Below are 18,310 nucleotides of genomic sequence, written 5' to 3'. Positions count from 1 at the left end.
GAGTGCTTTGGATTACAAGCTTTCTCCGGGAACGGATTACGCTCATAATTCAAGGTTCCACTGTATGTGTTATCCTAGGACTTATGTGCAATATCCTTATTGGTCTGTGAGTATATGATTTTGATGTTTGATGGATTCAATTGTCATGTTGGATCTCATAATGCTTTTCATTTTAAATTGGCCCACATTAAACTGATATAGGGTTAATTGCACATATGTATGAAGTTTGCGGTGTTGCTGCGGGGCGGAGTTACTCAGCAGCTCGCCGTGCTGACAGATCCTGATAAGGGTTGGTTGAATACTTGGAGATCAAATGAGCAAAAGACCAGTTAACGCTTGGAGATCATCATGTGTAATTATATGCATGTGAGGTTGTGCTGAGCTGATTGGTCAATAAGGAAGGAGGATATTTTAACTTGGTTGCCGTGCCGTGTCGCCACCCCCTGTGACGAAGTCGGAATTGACAAAACACGTTGGAATGTATGTTGAAGCCGGGATGGCGTTCTGATGTCTAACGAATGAAGTAGTGGTGAGATCGCAAACACAGAGCCCCTCAGCACGTCTTGTACTGCGTTACAATAATATATTATTATTATTATTATTAAGGAATTTTTTGTCTTTTTTGGATACACTGAAGATATACATTCCATACTGTGGATTATATTATATATACACCTTTATATATTTATGTTTTTCATCTCGTTAGGTTTATGTTATTTAAGTAGCAGCACTACCCTGGGGTATTTTTTCAATCTAAAGCGCATTGCTTTTGTATTTATAAATTGTCAAAAACTGTCTGTGTATTTCTATAACTTTTTGACATTTATTTGGTGAATGGGTAGGGGTACTATGCACTCCATACGCATTCACATGGGGGGCAGGATCTGGGCCCCCCCCTTGTTAAAGGGTGTTCCAGATTCCAATAAGCCCCCCGCCCACAGATCCCCACAACCACCTCCCAGGGCTGGCCAGAAGAGGCACTTTTTCCCATCAACATGGGGGACAAGGTGCTTTGGAATGGGAGAACCCCCTGCCCCAAATCGCTCTTCCCCCCAGTCCCTGGCCTGCATGCACATTTTTTTTCACTTTGTTATTGCCTGTGATGTTTTTTTTTTTTTTTATTCAGCTGTCAGCGGGGAAACCCATTGACAGCTGATGACTCATCAGTTGTTAAGGATGCCACGGCCAGCTTCCCGACCCCACTCCTTACTAGCCAGCTATTTACTGCACCCTGATTGGGCAAGGCATTACCCATTCAGGGCTTAGAATGCACTGTGCATTGCAGAGCATTCAGTGGGGCGAACACCCACCCAATGCCCTGCAAATTCTGGTGTTTGTCAAAGAGACAAACAGGCAATGTTCGGACCAAACTTTTCGCTCGGCCAAAACTGTTTGCCCAACTTTAATTGAAATAAACATGCTGTGTATAAATTATAACTACCAATAATTGTAAATCATCTACCTGATGTCGATGAAGGATGGTGTGATCTCCCTGTGTGGAATCCCAGGAATACAGAGGACGGGGACATCTCTCTGGTGGGTTCCTGGTATTTGGTGGCTCCATCATATCCTTGTGTCCTTCTGAAAACTCCTCCATCACTCCATACTCCTCATCCTCCTCTTTATACTCTTCTTTAACATCAATATTATCATCCCCGAGGTTTCCACTCTGAATATATAATAAAACATTCATTGTAACAAACATGCCGTGTATAAATCAGAACTACCAATAATTGTCACTCATCTACCTGATGATGGTGGGGGGATGTGTATGTGTATATATATATATATATATATATATATATATATATATGTGTGTGTATGTATGTATAGTTAAAAGGAAAATATATATGGTAATTTTTAAAGTTTATAAATATTTTGCAGTTAATATATATCTATATATGTATCAAATGTTTGGTAGAGATTTTATTTAAAAAGAAATACTTAATTACCATATTGAGTGTGTGTGGGTGTGTGTGTGTATATATATTAGATTTCGTTTTTTTTTTTCTAGAGTTGTTTTCCCCCTTCCCCCCAAGCCTTGATAGATATTGCGTGTTTAGTTAAAAAAAAAAAAAACAAACAACCAAAAAACCTTACTTAGCTTTTCTCCTTATCTGTAAATACCCCTCCACCCCACCCCTGATATCTGTTCTTTTCAGATCTAACTCAACCAGTTGTAAATTTTTGCAAAGTGACTGTTAATGACCATTTGTTTGTATGATCTTCAATAGATATCCGTAGATAGAGTGTGTATGTTTTTAGATATATCTATACACACACACACACACACAGAGATTAATAAGAAAAAAAAATATATATATATATATATATCCATAGCTCCATAGAGAAACAAACTGTGGTCTTCACATTTTTATTTTAATTGCCCTACATTTAACTGTACTTGATTATATTGAGATATAAAGTAATTTATCAATGTTGAATTTTTTCAGATTAAAGAATAGAACAACTACACTAAACAATTTATTCTCTATATCAACATGGTAAGTAAAAATTCTTTTTTCTCTAAAATTTTCGTAGTTATTTTTTATTTTGAAGATCTAATGACCATTATTACTTTCCTATTGATTTGAAGGCTAATAATTCCGGAACAGCGGCAGACATCGTCTAATACTATTCTTCGTTCAGTCAAGAGGAAAGAGTAAGTTTTACAACTATGTTTATTAAAGCTCTTGTTTTTCATTTTTTTTTTTTAAGTCATTGCAACAGATATTGTAGCTTATGATTTTTTTAAAAAGCACAGTTAACCGACCGGTGTGCGATCAAGGTCAGCACCTTATGCCAATCTCTCGATTGACTCTCGGGTGCTGATGCCAACATCTTTGGGATGGGAATCATGAACGTAAGCCTTGCGGCTTAACTTCGCGGTTCCCTACTGCTGATGCTCGATGCACTGCGCAATAAGGATGTTACCCGCTGTCTCTGGCATACGTGTTTTTCCCAGCTGACAGGGGTGGCCATTACAAAGTGTCGTAAATACCCACAGAATCTGTGGCGCTCAATGTCTGAAGTGGGTGCACATACCTGTACTATACAGGTATGTACACCCCCCTCCCCCCCTGAAAGATGCCAATTGTTCAACTGTAGGGGGGGAGGAGTCTAATGAGCAGATGTTCCACTTTAGGCCGTAGCTTTGTTGTAAATTTATAAACATCACATTTGTATGTCTCATTGTCTTTAGTATTTCGTAATTGATTTTTATCCTGTGTATATTTTAATTACAACTCAAAGTATCTATTTTTTATTCTAGATATATATATATATATATATATATTTTCTAATCTCTGTGTATATATATATATATATATATATATATATATATATATATATATATATAAAATTATATATTTATATATATATATATATATATATATATATATATTTATTGAATAAAACATCAAGCAAATTTTGTTTTATGAACATTCAATTGTAGAAAAATGTATTTTAGAAGTATCAGCTCATGTCAATTTAATTTTTTTTTAAATCCCAAAATGTGTTGTTTTTTTTTTAAGAGATCTCAATTTTAATTTTACTTATTGATAATTAATCTAAATATTTTTTGATTTTAATAAAATTTTTACATTATCTATTTAATGTTTTTATTTTAGCGCAAGATAATAGTCCAACAATTGTTAGCAAGGTACCCCGCACGAGACAGTGACCGCGCCTTCCCAGTAAATCCAACGGTTCCTTCATCCAGTGTTGCGTCTTCAACATCAGAATCTCAAGACACTGCCGATGATAGAATAGGCAACATTGACTGGTGTCTGTGTCAGTGCTGTATACCAATGGCTACCCAGGTGGAATCAGTTTGTTGCCAGGAAACACACCAGGTAGAAGGATGCATACCAGAGGGAAGGAAATGCATAACAGAGGCAGATATGTTCTCGTCTCAAATTGCAACAGAGGAACACGTCAGACTCATGTTTACGATGTTTTATTTAGAGGGACGTCCTGTTGTCGATGCCGACAACAATAGGTCAGTTAATGTGTTAATATTATTACATGAGATTACCCGTCGTTATAAAACTATGTTTTTTTATTTTTAACATTTTCTTAAAGTTATATGTTTGATTTAAAAAATATTAATGCTTTTTTTCCAGGAGATTACGCAAAACTGCTTATCAGGCTTTTATTGCTTGGATCTATGTTTTTTTAGGGAAGGGGAATCGAAGGGTCATCCTATCGTGCGCTGTAAAAGTAGTGCATCAGACCTTTCCTGATCCAAATGGGACTTATGTCGGATTTCTTTACTCCGAAGACTACGATGCATCTGAAATGGCGTTTCACTAAATAATAGTTTTTTATTTTCACTGTTAAAAGTTATACTTTTTTTTTGGTTTTAATATATGCTTAATGATATTAGTTTATTTTATTTAGCAATGTATCTAAGTAAATATAAAAATTCTAAATAAAAATGACATTGTTATTTGTATTATTTATAACATGATTAATGTTATTAATTCAATGGGTACGATAAGACTTAAACTAAAAGCACTAAACTAAACTTAAAGCACTAACTAAAACAATAGATGCAACAAACTTATAGCGGAGGGCCACCCTAAAGTGGACCTTCCGCTCATTGGAATCCTCCCCCCCTCTGGCGCCACAATTGGCACCTTTCAGGGGGGAGGGGGGTGCAGGTACCTGTACAGTACAGGTATCTGCACCCACTTCTGGGATAGCTCTCTGCGGAAAGGGGCGTAGATTACGCCTCTTTCCGAAAGTCCCCCGCTGCCTGCTGGGAAACACACAGATCCCAGAGGCAGCGGGGTCCATCCTTATTGTGCAGCGCGACTCGCGCATGCGCAGTAGGGAACCGGGAAATGAAGCCGAAAGGCTCCACTTCCTGATTCCCATACCCAAGATGGCGGCGGCAGCACCCGAGAGACGATCGAGAGATCGGCTTCGGGTGCCGACATCACGGGCACGCTGGACAGGTAAGTGTCACTATTTTAAAAGTCAGCAGCTGCAGTATTTGTAGCTGCTGGCTTTTAAAAAAAAAAAAAAAAAACGCGGACTCCCTCTCTAACTCTATATCAATTTTTTTATTAAAATTCAGCTAAAAATTTATAGACAACAGACCATAACAAGTCAACTTAAAACAATAAAATAAATTCCTAATTTCTAAGCTTTATAGTGCATTTGAAAGTGCCATATTTATTAATGTCAATTATATCTTTAAGATATGACATACTTTAAACGTTCATTTTGCACCTGTTGGAAAGCGTGTCATATGCTCACGCACCGCCGCACTTGTTTCCGGCCTTTCAACAGGCGCTATGTTTTTGGGCATCTGAACATTTTTTGATGTCCAAGAACTATGTATTGTGCCCTCTATGATAGAAATCATGTTTGCAAGCATTACAAAAGTATGGTCAGTGTTCATCTTTTCAAATACATTGCGAACAATCAATTTTTTGCGTCCACGTGGGAATTCCAGGTTTTTCCTTTCCACAAAAATCTCCTCACCACTTGCATCCTTTTTTTTTTGTCAGAGCGGGTTTACGTATCACATTGTGATTGTGGCACAATGCGCCAATTTAGTTCTGGCATCCATTGAATCCATTTTAAAATGGATTCTTTTGGGCCGATACTTTAGAATCATGCTGTGATGCGTTTCGATGACCCCAGTCTGACAAAAAAAAGTGAGATGTTTCATGTCCTTTGTCAACTGAGGGTCCAAAACAATTGAGGATAATGCGTGAAATGTAGGTGTCTGTTGGCTTAGCCAAGGAACATTCGGAGAATGCACATCGATCTCATCATGTTGGCATTTGAGTTCGGTATCTCCAATTTTCCATATATGTACATTTACTACATGATGTAGTAGAGATTCCCACAGAAGTTTAAAATGTTCCTCGCTTCCATCACATGCTCTACTACACCAATAGAAATGTGTCAATATGGATCGAATCCACGGCTGAATTGGTCGATACATTTTTTTTGTGGAAATTTGCATAAGTTTACGTTTTAAATTTTTCACATAAATGTCAGATGTCGAATTGATGATTAATATTTTGGTACTTTTCCGTTGATAATAATTTGCGTATACCGGTGTGTCGATCTGTTCCTACAAATTTAATATCAAATTTTTGGTCAATTAACCGATCAAAACATTTTGTTAAACCAAATTTTTCCATTGCAACTGATGAAGTTGTTTGAGAAACCTGCACCAACTCATAATCCACAATTTTTTTGCTAAAGAGGTCCATGAAAGTGTATGTTGAGTATTTTGTGGAAAAACCTGGACTATCGCACTGGCCATCCCCGACAAGACACAATGGTTTTTTTGGACAATTTATTCATTACATTGACATGATTTTCTTGCCAACAGTAATCAATAGTTTTGAAAATATAATTACTTATTATTATTATAAGAAGATTTTCCAAAAATTTAGATTCCACAAAAATCAAATATTTCTCTGATTTTGGTGTAACTTCCTCCGCTTACACATATGGATCCTGCCAGCAAAATATTAGCAGCAGGATCATTTTTTATTTTAGGTTGGCTTTCCCACAGCTTTAATCTATGGCTGGCAGAACATGTGGAAAAGACTAACAACATGGTTCCAATTTTAGTTTTTTCTATTTTTACAATGCGTGAAAAACATTCATGATTCGGACAACGCATTTTGTACAGTAACTGATCAAGTTTGGTTTCAAATATAATACATTTTTTCTCTTTTACCAAATTCAGCGGATAATGAAGAGTGTTTTCGGCCTCTATACTGTCACACAAACTCGGGTCACCTTTTTGAGGTGTGTCACAATAGGACAAGTGGAAACTTGGGTCCTCATAATATTTTAATTTACTCTTTGGTCTGTTTTGTGGACTCTCATCGTCTGAGATCAAACGAGCCCTCTTATTTGTGGAGTCCAATGTAGGTGTCACACTTGTAGATGGAGAAAATCCAATAGAGGTTTCAGGTTCTAATTGACGCACAGCATGTATAGATGTTGAACCATCTAAGGGTATTGGCAAAGCTTCTTCCAACATGCAATAAGAATGATCCAAACGTGACACTCTTTCACTAGCTAGTTTTATATAACTTTCTTCTGATTGAGAAACAGCAAAGTGAAACGTGTCAGTCTGTGTGCCTGCATCATTCTTTTGCACTTTGGGAAGGTGGCATTTGCAGATCGTGGGCGTCTCAGTTGTTGACGTTGAACTTTCTGGCATTCTAAATGATTTTTGTTTTATTTTGTTCAGTTTGGTTTGCCATCTGTTTGGTGTAGATGAATCTGTGTCATCTGTAATAAAAATAGTCGGCACAGCGTCATTTCTTAGTTTTCTTCGATTGCCTTCACCGATGAAAGATTTGGTGCTGAAATGTTCAGAACACATCCTGTACTGGTTTCCACGTAAGTCATTTTGTATTAGTGGGATAAATTCCTTAATCATGTCTGGCTCCATACCGCCATTTCCCAGCCAGATTCTAATTTTGTTCGCTTCCTTTGGGAAGGTGAAATATTTGATGTTGGCCGTTTTTTTTCTGCCAGTATTGTTGTTGCAGCAAATTTTTGCAAAGCAATTTGGCATGTCTATGGAAGACATAAGAATTAGTATGAAAACAATATTCAAACATAGTTATGCTTTCTTGTAGAGGAAACTAAAAAAAAGAAAAATTAAAAAAAAGAAATAAAAAATATATCACCCTAAAAAAAAAATCTGAATGAATAATATAATTTGATTAACAATTTGATTGTCTAACTAATCTAAATTTAAAATAGGATAGTGTTAACAAAGATTTTAACTTTAATATGTTAATTTTAGATCATTATGTAATTACAAATTTATAATATAGTACACAAAAGAATAAAATTAATTGCAAATGTCAAATAAATAAAAAAAACAAACACAATTTAACGTAAAAATGTAATTTACTGACGAAAAACAGCACTCAATGTTATATAACATAAATTCAATCTTTTGTTTAATGATATTTTTTATAAAAATTATTTCTTTTACGGTTGACAACAAGGTGGTTTTGTGCACGGCTGATCACAAATAAAATGACACAATAGAGTACGGACATTTATAAACAGATGAAACAATAAATACATAAAAAATGAAAAAGATTTGAGAACAAGAAAGAAGGGAGAATTAAAGAGGAAAGGAGAGGGAGAGAGATGAAAGGAGAAAGAGAGAGAGGGAGAGAGCAGGGGGGAGAGTGGGGGGGAGAGAGATAGGGGGTGGCAAGGAGAGAGAGAGAGAGAGAGAGAGAGAGGTGGGCAAGGGGAGAGAGAGAGACAAGGGGAGAGAGAGAGAGAGAGAGAGAAGGTAAGTGGAGAGAGGGGGGTAAGGAGAGAGAGAGAGAGGGGGGTAAGGAGATAAGGAGAGAGAGAGAGAGAGAGAGGGGGGGGGGGGTAAGGAGATAAGGAGAGAGAGAGAGGGGGGGTAAGGAGAGAGAGAGAGAGGGGGGGTAAGGGGAGAGAGAGAGAGAGGGGGGTAAGGGGAGAGAGAGAGAGAGAGAGAGGGGGGGCAAGGAGAGAGGGAGAGGGGGTGGCAAGGAGAGAGAGAGAGAGAGAGAGAGAGAGAGAGAGGGGGTGGCAAGGAGAGAGAGAGAGAAGAGAGCAAAAGAAAGTATGCAATACATATAAAAATATTATACATTTAAATTATTTTATTATCATGGAATATAGATAAACGAAATTCGATTTGTCAGAGAGAGGGACGGGGGGAGGAGAGTGGTAAAGGAGAGAGAGAGAGAGAGAGAGAGAGAGAGCACGAGGAGGGGCAAGGGCAGAGAGGGGGGGTAAGGGGAGAGAGAGGGGTGGCAAGGAGAGAGAGAGAGGGGTGGCAAGGAGAGAGAGAGAGGGGTGGCAAGGAGAGAGAGAGGGGTGGCAAGGAGAGAGAGAGAGAGAGAGGGGTGGCAAGGAGAGAGAGAGAGAGGGGTGGCAAGGAGAGAGAGAGAGAGAGAGTGGCAAGGAGAGAGAGAGAGAGAGAGTGGCAAGGAGAGAGAGAGAGAGAGAGAGAGAGGGGGTGGCAAGAAGAGAGAGAGAGAGGGGGGTGGCAAGAAGAGAGAGAGAGAGGGGGGTGGCAAGGAGAGAGAGAGAGAGGGGGGTGGCAAGGAGAGAGAGAGAGAGGGGGGTGGCAAGGAGAGAGAGAGAGAGATAAGGGGAGAGAGAGAGCAAAAGAAAGTATGCAATACATATAAAAATATTGTACATTTAAATTATTTTATTATCATGGAATATAGATAAACAAAATTCCATTTGTCAGAGAGAGGGACGGGGGGAGGAGAGAGGTAAAGTAGAGAGAGAGAGATGGAGAGAGGTAAAGGAGAGGGGGGAGCAAGGAGAGAGAGAGAGAGGGGGGGGCAAGGGGAGAGAGAAAGGGGGGGGTGCAAAGAGAGAGAGAAAGGGGGGGTGCAAAGAGAGAGAGGGTGGCAAGGAGAGAGAGAGAGAGAGAGAGAGAGAGAGGGGGGGTGGCAAGGAGAGAGAGAGAGGGGGGGGGTGGCAAGGAGAGAGAGAGAGAGAGAGGGGGGGTGGCAAGGAGAGAGAGAGAGAGAGAGAGAGTGGCAAGGAGAGAGAGAGAGAGAGGGGGTGGCAAGGAGAGAGAGAGAGGGGTGGCAAGGAGAGAGAGAGAGGGGTGGCAAGGAGAGAGAGAGAGAGGGGTGGCAAGGGGAGAGAGAGAGAGAGAGAGAGAGAGGGGTGGCAAGGAGAGAGAGAGAGGGGGGTGGCAAGGAGAGAGAGAGAGGGGGGGTGGCAAGGAGAGAGAGAGGGGGGGTGGCAAGGAGAGAGAGAGAGGGCGGGTGGCAAGGAGAGAGAGAGAGGGCGGGTGGCAAGGAGAGAGAGAGAGAGAGAGAGACCCTGAACATATATCACAATGGTACCATCATGGCGCAAGGCATAGAGGAACAATTAGAGGATTTAAGCATGTCTTCCCCCAAATTAAAGATCAGGCCGAGGTTTATAAGGATCTAAAAGCTACAGCCAAAAAGGATGAGAAACAGATACCAGCAAAGACATCCATAGACATGGCTGATGCCCCTCACCCAACATCCTCAGAGATTGCTTTTCTCATCTACAGAGAGATTTTGTACACTTCAAAGAACAGCTTCAAAGACAGTTGGGTGACAAACATGTAAATGACCAGCTGAGGGAAGAGCTGAACACACTCAAGTCTGAACACAAGTCTGTCCTATTAGAAATTCCATCTACGATGCAACAGCTACAACAAGAAAACTCTCAATTGAAGGAAGAAATGAATACACTAAAATCACAAATGATACTCCACAACCAGGAAACAGAATTAAAAGTCCGTACAGACAGAATGTCCATTAACAAGCAACAGACTGGTGAGACTCATCAACTCCCTAAAATGAACATTACAAAGCCCAGCAACAGCCAAGACAACCCCAGTAGTGTAGAAAGCCCAAACTCACCATTATCACACCACAACAGGCAACAAACTCCTGAAATTGTTTTAATAATAGACTCAAATGGGAAATACCTCAACACTAAACGGCTCTTCCCAGGGACAAGAGTCTCCAAAATTCCCTGTTCCACAACTGAACAGGCAACAGGAGTCATCAACAATCCATATTTCACTAACCCCAAACACATCATCATACACACCGGCACAAACAACATCCAGGAACAACAGGACGCTACCGCGGAGGACAAATTACTGCAACTAACAGAGACCGCACAACAAAAATTCCCACAGTCCAAAGTAATTCTGTCCTCCATTCTTCCAAGGAGAGACATACCAAACAACATAATTGAACAAACCAACACAGAGCTGGCAGACAGAACCAGGTCAAAGACTTCCATTCACTTGGCGCACCACCATTCTATAATGCCCCAACACCTCTATGACAACAAACATCTGAACAAACAAGGGGTCAGTCACCTGGCAAGAAAATTCAAAGACATTGTTCTTCAGAGAACTCACAGACCTGAGCATGGCACAACCCATTCTCAGACAGACACAATTAAAACTGCAAGACCCCAAACCTCGCCACTAATACAATACAACAATACACTCAGCCAAAAAACAGGGCCACGAAGATGGCAAGAATGGAGTAAACCACCCGCCCCAAGATGGATGTCAAGATCACTACAGAGAAGAGAAAAGGAGGAGATAAGTACCCTTCCTGAGCACATTATGCAATAAACTATGTGACAGCTAAAAAACACAACGACAACCACCCATAACCCGATTTGTCCCAGGAAATTTACCCATTACAAGGTATATAAATATACAAACAATAAATGACATCATTAGTAATCAGTAGCTGGAACATTCGGGGTCTGAATGCGTCAGCCTTCGGATCCAAAGTAAATGATCCAGATTTCAAGCAAAGACTATGTGAGACAGACATACAAATCCTCCTGGAAACATGGACCTGGGCACAGGATGAACCATCAGTACCTACTGGCTATAGGGAATTCTCCGTCCCCGCACAGAAAGATAAGAATATCAAACAGGGTCGGTGTTCAGGAGGAATACTTGTCTGGTATAAGGAGGAGCTGCAGGGGAACATCAGTGCAATTAAAAAAGGTGAGAGCCACATCTGGCTAAGAATAAGCAGCTCCATTCTTACCGCTCAGTCAGACATCTACCTGTGTGCAGCATACATTGCCCCAGCAGAGTCCCCATATTTCACACCAGACACCTATGAGGTGCTGCAAAGTGAGGCTATCCACTTCCAATCCCTGGGACGAGTGCTCATCTGTGGAGACCTCAATGCTAGGACAGGAAGGGAAAAGGACTACACAAGCTCTGAGGGCAACACGTACATAGCAGGCCATGCAAATTACCATCATGAGTCGATACAGAGAAACAGCTATGACAGTACAACCAACAAAAATGGAAGAAAATTGCTGAATTTGTGTCGCAGTCTGGGCCTCTACATCCTCAATGGCCGTACCAAGGTGGACTCTCTAGGAATGTACACATTTAGCTCCCATGTAGGCAGTAGTGTGGTAGACTATGCCATCACAGATATGAACCCCACACTCATCAATGGTTTTACAGTCACCCCACAAACACACCTGTCAGACCACAACCAACTACTGCTATACGTCAAATCTTCTAGCAAACCATCACCAAAACTCCACCGGGCTTCTCTATGCAACCTGTCACCATCATTTAAATGGTCCAAACAGTCTACCACAAAATACAGAGAGGCAACTGACAGACCTGACATTAGGAAACAGCTTGAAAACTTCCAAAACAACACCTATGAGATAAGCCCGCGGGGTGTGAACCAGGCAACAAAGGACTTCCATAAAATACTACACACTATCGCAGGAACAGCCCAGCTGAGAAAAGCAAACTACAAGAAACCATCCAACAAACAATCCAATAAATGGTTCGACAAAGAATGCAAAGAATTAAGGAACACCTTACAGACAGTCTCCAATAACAAACACAGAGACCCTGACAACACCGACCTAAGGATAGCCCATGGCACCCTGCAGAAAAAATACAAACAAACCCTTAAAAAGCAAAAGCAAAACCTCATCTCCAAACACCGGCAACAGCTGGAAGAGGCACTTCAGGAAAACTCTTTCTGGGAAATATGGAAGAATATTGGCTCAGCACCCAGGAAAAACAACCTCCACATTCAAAATGGCGACATCTGGCTCAACTACTTTAAGAACCTCTACAAAGATATTCCAGAGGAGGCTCTAACTGTAGAACAAAAAGACATTATCAAAAGATTAAATGATATGGAGGAAAAATTCAAGGACTTCCAGAACCCCCTAGATGTACCGGTTACACCCCAAGAAATTAGGGAGAAAATCCAAAACCTGCAAACCAAAAAATCCAGCGGGATGGATGGAATCCTGCCAGAGATGATTAAACATGGCTCCTCAGATGTACACGCTGCAATATGCAAAGTGTTCAATCTGGTCCTGAGTGCTGGTTACTACCCTAAAGTATGGAACCAAGGCCTCATAACACCCATCCATAAGAGTGGAGACCAGTACGATCCAGCCAACTACAGAGGGATATGTGTCAGCAGCACACTAGGAAAACTATTCAACAGTATCCTCAACAAACGGATCCTCAACTTCCTCACACAACACAATGTCCTCAGCAGAAGTCAGGCAGGGTTCATGCCAAACCATCGCACTACAGACCACATCTACACCCTGCACAGCCTCATCAAGAACCATGTCCACCATACAAAACACGGAAAGATATTTGCCTGCTTTGTGGACTTTAAGAAGGCATTTGACTCAGTGTGGCATCCAGGCCTGTTCCTCAAACTACTGGAGAGTGGAATAGGAGGGAAAACATATGATGTTATTAAGAGTTCATACACTGAGAACAGCTACAGCGTAAAGGTGAATGGGAAAAGAACCGAATATTTCCGGCAGGCCCGAGGAGTCAGACAGGGCTGCAGCCTAAATCCAACCCTCTTCAACATCTACATCAATGAACTGGCTGCAGCCCTAGAGTCCTCCCAACACCAGGACTGAGTCTACACGACACTGAGGTGACGTTCCAATGAACTGGCTGCAGCTCTAGAGTCCTCCCAGCACCAGGACTGAGTCTACATGACACCGGGGTGACGTTCCAATGAACTGGCTGCAGCCCTAGAGTCCTCCCAGCACCAGGACTGAGTCTACATGACACCGAGGTGACGTTCCAATGAACTGGCTGCAGCCCTAGAGTCCTCCCAGCACCAGGACTGAGTCTACACGACACGGAGGTGAAGTTCCAATGAACTGGCTGCAGCTCTAGAGTCCTCCCAGCACCAGGACTGAGTCTACACAACACGGAGGTGAAGTTCCTGCTGTATGCAGATGACCTCTTACTTCTGTCACCAACAGAGAAAGGCCTACAAGACAGCCTGGAAGTGCTAGAAAAATACAGTGCCACATGGGCACTACCAATCAACTCAAGCAAAACAAAAATCATGGTGTTCCAAAAGAAAAATACAAAACAAACAAAGAGCCCTCCCTTTAAATTAAACAATTGCACTGTTGATGAAACTAACAGCTACACATACCTCGGCCTAGAAATGAACAAATCAGGAAGTTTCAAGCCAGCCATAGAGGCACTAAAAGACAAGGCACGCAGAGCCTACTATGCCATCAGGAGACAGCTGTACCACCTAAAACCACCAGTGAGAGTCTGGCTCAGAATATTTGATAGCGTCATCACCCCAATTCTTCTTTATGGCAGTGAAGTCTGGGGTCCTGTCACCTACCCAGACCAATCCAAATGGGACCCCAGCCCAACAGAAACATTCCATCTGGAATTCTGCAAACATCTCCTCCAAGTCCATCGGAGCACCTCCAACAGTGCTTGCCGATCTGAGTTGGGCAGATTTCCTTTACTTCTCGCAGTACAGAAGAGGGCGCTATCATATTGGGACCACCTACAAAACAGCAGTCCCAACTCATACCACCATAAAGCCTTACTGAACAGTAAGGACCAGTCCAAACCATGTGGCCTGCAACAACTCATCACCTTGTCTATTCCAAACTCTCAACAATGCGGCCTGACAAAATCTCAAATGAAAAACATAATGAATGACTACAAAGAAAAATATGTTGAAGAATGGAGAAATGAAATAACAAAGTCCAAAAAACTAACTGTTTACCAGTCTTTACAGAGAGAATACAAACTGGCCCCATACCTGGAGGTGCTACAAGACCCCAAAGACAGACAGACCCCGAGCCTGTACAGACTGAGCACCCACAGCCTGGAAATCCAGTTAGGACGGCACAGAGAGACCTACAAGCCCAGGGAGAGGAGACTGTGCCAGCAATGTGACCAGGGGGTCCTGGAGGATGAGGACCACTTCCTGCTACAATGTGACCAGGGGGTCCTCGAGGATGAGGACCACTTCCTGCTCCAATGTGACCAGGGGGTCCTGGAGGATGAGGACCACTTCCTGCTACATTGCCCAAAGTACTCATCAGTGAGGGACACTCACTTCCAGAGACTCTCAACTCTCATCCCGAACTTCACTTCTATAGAAGAGAAGAGGAAACTCCAATTTCTACTGGGAGAAGAGGAGCAAATGGTGAAGAGCGCTGCCCGATTTGTGACAGCGTGTCACCAACTGAGAGGGACCTAAAAATCCTTTACAGAGACTTATGCCCATTCCCCTTTATATTACCCATTACCCTTCCCCCTTTTCCCTATACAAACTCAACTGCTTTGGCAATGCTAACATGTATTTGGTCCTGCCAATAAAGCTAATTTAAATTTGAATTTGAGAGAGATATAGAGAGAGCTATAGATAGAGAGAGGTAAAGGAGAGAGAGATAGAGAGAGAGGTAAAGGTATAGAGAGATAGAGAGAGAGAGAGGTAAAGGTATAGAGAGATAGAGAGAGAGAGAGGTAGAGAGAGAACAAAAGAGAGTATGCTAAACATTTTAAAACGTAGATTTGATGGAATATAGATAAACCCAATTCCATTTGTCAGAGAGAGGGACAGGGTGGGGAGAGAGAGGGACAGGGTGGGGAGAGAGAGGGACGGGGGAGAGAGAGGGAGGGACAGGGGGGAGGGAGAGAGGGACAGGGGGGAGGGAGAGAGGGACAGGGAGGAGGGAGAGAGGGACAGGGGGAGAGAGAGAGGGACAGGGGGAGAGAGAGAGGGACAGGGGGGGAGAGAGAGAGGGACAGGGGGGGAGAGAGAGAGGGACAGGGGGGGAGAGAGAGAGAGGGACAGGGGGGAGAGAGAGAGAGGGACAGGGGGAGGGAGAGAGGGACAGGGGGGAGGGAGAGAGGGACAGGGGGGAGGGAGAGAGAGAGAGGGACAGGGGGAGAGAGAGGGACGGGGGGAGGGAGAGAGGGACAGGGGGAGGGAGAGAGAGGGACAGGGGGAGGGAGAGAGAGGGACAGGGGGGAGGGAGAGAGACAGGGGGGAGGGAGAGAGACAGGGGGAGGGAGAGAGACAGGGGGGAGGGAGAGAGAGGGACAGGGGGAAGAGAGAGGGACAAGGGGAAGAGAGAGGGACAGGGGGGAGAGAGAGGGACAGGGGGGAGAGAGAGGGACAGGGGGGAGAGAGAGGGACAGGGGGGAAGAGAGAGGGACAGGGGGGAAGAGAGAGGGACAGGGGGGAGAGAGAGGGACAGGGGGGAGAGAGAGGGACAGGGGGGAGAGAGAGGGACAGGGGGAGAGAGGGACAGGGGGGAGAGAGAGAGAGAGGGACAGGGGGGAGAGAGAGAGGGACGGGGGAGAGAGAGAGAGGGACGGGGGGGAGAGAGAGAGGGACGGGGGGGAGAGAGAGAGGGACGGGGGGGAGAGAGAGAGGGATGGGGAGAGAGAGGGACGGGGAGAGAGAGAGAGAGAAAGGAGCAGGGGGAGAGAGAGAGAGAGAGAGAGAGGCAGAGAGAGTGCGGACAGAGAGAGAGAGAGAGAGAGGCAGAGAGAGGACGGACAGAGAGAGAGGCAGAAAGAAGGCGGACAGAGAGAGAGAGAGGCAGAGAGAGGACGGACAGAGAGAGAGAGAGAGAGAGAGGCAGAGAGAGGACGGACAGAGAGAGAGAGAGGCAGAGAGAGAACAAAAGAGAGTATGCTAAACATTTGAAAACATTGTAGATTTAAAAAGATTTAATTATCATGGAATATAGATAAACCCAATTCCATTTGTCAGAGAGAGGGACGAGGGGGAGAGAGAGAGAGAGAGAGGGACGAGGGGGGAGAGAGAGAGAGAGAGGGACGAGGGGGGAGAGAGAGAGAGAGAGGGACGAGGGGGGAGAGAGAGAGAGAGAGGGACGAGGGGGAGAGAGAGAGAGAGAGGGACGAGGGGGAGAGAGAGAGAGAGAGGGACGAGGGGGAGAGAGAGAGAGAGAGAGGGACGGGGGAGAGAGAGAGAGGGACGGGGGAGAGAGAGAGGGGGACGGGGGAGAGAGAGAGAGGGACGGGGGAGAGAGAGAGGGACGGGGGGGAGAGAGAGAGAGGGACGGGGGGGAGAGAGAGAGAGGGACGGGGGGGAGAGAGAAAGAGGGACGGGGGGGAGAGAGAGAGAGGGACGGGGGGAGAGAGAGAGAGGGACGGGGGGAGAGAGAGAGAGGGACGGGGGGAGAGAGAGAGAGAGAGGGACGGGGGGAGAGAGAGAGAGAGAGGGACGGGGGAGAGAGAGAGAGAGGGACGGGGGAGAGAGAGAGAGAGAGGGACGGGGGAGAGAGAGAGAGAGGGACGGGGGAGAGAGAGAGAGAGGGACGGGGGGAGAGAGAGAGAGAGGGATGGGGGGAGAGAGAGAGAGGGACGGGGGAGAGAGAGAGAGGGACGGGGGAGAGAGAGAGAGAGGGACGGGGGGAGAGAGAGAGAGAGAGGGACGGGGGGAGAGAGAGAGAGAGGGACGGGGGGAGAGAGAGACGGGGGGAGAGAGAGAGAGCGAGGGACGGGGGGAGAGAGAGAGCGAGGGACGGGGGGAGAGAGAGAGAGAGGGACGGGGGAGAGAGAGAGGGACGGGGGGAGAGAGAGAGAGGGACGGGGGGAGAGAGAGAGAGGGACCGGGGGGGGAGAGAGAGAGAGGGACGGGGGGGAGAGAGAGAGGGACGGGGGAGAGAGAGGGACGGGGCAGAGAGAGAGAGGGACGGGGGAGAGAGAGAGAGAGAGGGATGGGGGGAGAGAGAGAGAGGGACGGGGGGAGAGAGAGAGAGAGGGACGGGGGGAGAGAGAGAGGGACGGGAGGAGAGAGAGAGAGAGGGACGGGGAGGAGAGAGAGAGAGAGGGACGGGGAGGAGAGAGAGAGAGGGGCGGGGGGAGAGAGAGAGAGAGGGACGGGGGGGAGAGAGAGAGGGACGGGGGGGAGAGAGAGAGAGGGACGGGGGGGAGAGAGAGAGAGGGACGGGGGGGAGAGAGAGAGAGGGACGGGGGGAGAGAGAGGGACGGGGGAGAGAGAGGGACGGGGGGAGAGAGAGAGGGACGGGGGGAGGGAGAGAGGACGGGGGAGGGAGAGAGAGAGAGGGACGGGGGAGGGAGAGAGAGAGAGGGACGGGGGAGAGAGAGAGAGGGGGACGGGGGGAGAGAGAGAGGGACGGGGGGAGAGAGAGGGACGGGGGAGATAGAGGGACGGGGGAGAGAGAGGGACGGGGAGAGAGAGAGGGACGGGGGAGGGAGAGAGAGAGAGAGGGACGGGGGAGAGAGAGAGAGGGGGACGGGGGGAGAGAGAGGGACGGGGGAGAGAGAGGGACGGGGGAGAGAGAGGGACGGGGGAGAGAGAGAGGGACGGGGGAGGGAGAGAGGGACGGGGGAGGGAGAGAGAGAGAGGGACGGGGGAGGGAGAGAGAGAGAGGGACGGGGGAGGGAGAGAGAGAGAGGGACGGGGGAGAGAGAGAGAGGGGGACGGGGGGAGAGAGA

The 18,310-nt window shown here is 45.2% G+C and overlaps 2 protein-coding genes and 1 long non-coding RNA gene across 3 annotated transcripts in view; 2 read left to right on the top strand and 1 right to left on the bottom strand.

Moving 5' to 3' along the window:
• The window catches only part of LOC143986911 (uncharacterized), an 87,820-nt gene that overhangs the window by 8,415 nt on the left and 61,095 nt on the right, over nucleotides 1-18,310 (bottom strand). The window lies entirely within an intron of this gene.
• Nucleotides 2,450-4,369, top strand: LOC143989947 (uncharacterized). The gene is made up of 4 exons (XR_013277108.1): nucleotides 2,450-2,504; nucleotides 2,597-2,662; nucleotides 3,630-4,000; nucleotides 4,181-4,369. It is a non-coding gene; the product is annotated as an uncharacterized LOC143989947 (long non-coding RNA).
• Nucleotides 14,010-18,310, top strand: part of LOC143990008 (uncharacterized) — a 9,397-nt gene continuing 5,096 nt past the window's right edge. Inside the window, exon 1 of the mRNA XM_077490247.1 lies at nucleotides 14,010-14,707. Coding sequence (XP_077346373.1) covers nucleotides 14,010-14,707 — 698 coding nt within the window. The remainder of the gene's footprint in view (nucleotides 14,708-18,310) is intronic.

The sequence above is a fragment of the Lithobates pipiens genome, unplaced genomic scaffold (assembly GCF_037356315.1).
Source record: "Lithobates pipiens isolate NorthernLeopardFrog02 unplaced genomic scaffold, aLitPip1_a1.2 Scaffold_18, whole genome shotgun sequence".
Taxonomy (NCBI): domain Eukaryota; kingdom Metazoa; phylum Chordata; class Amphibia; order Anura; family Ranidae; genus Lithobates; species Lithobates pipiens.
The sequence above is the reverse complement of the archived record's forward strand: the minus strand, read 5'-3'. Positions and strand labels throughout refer to the sequence as shown.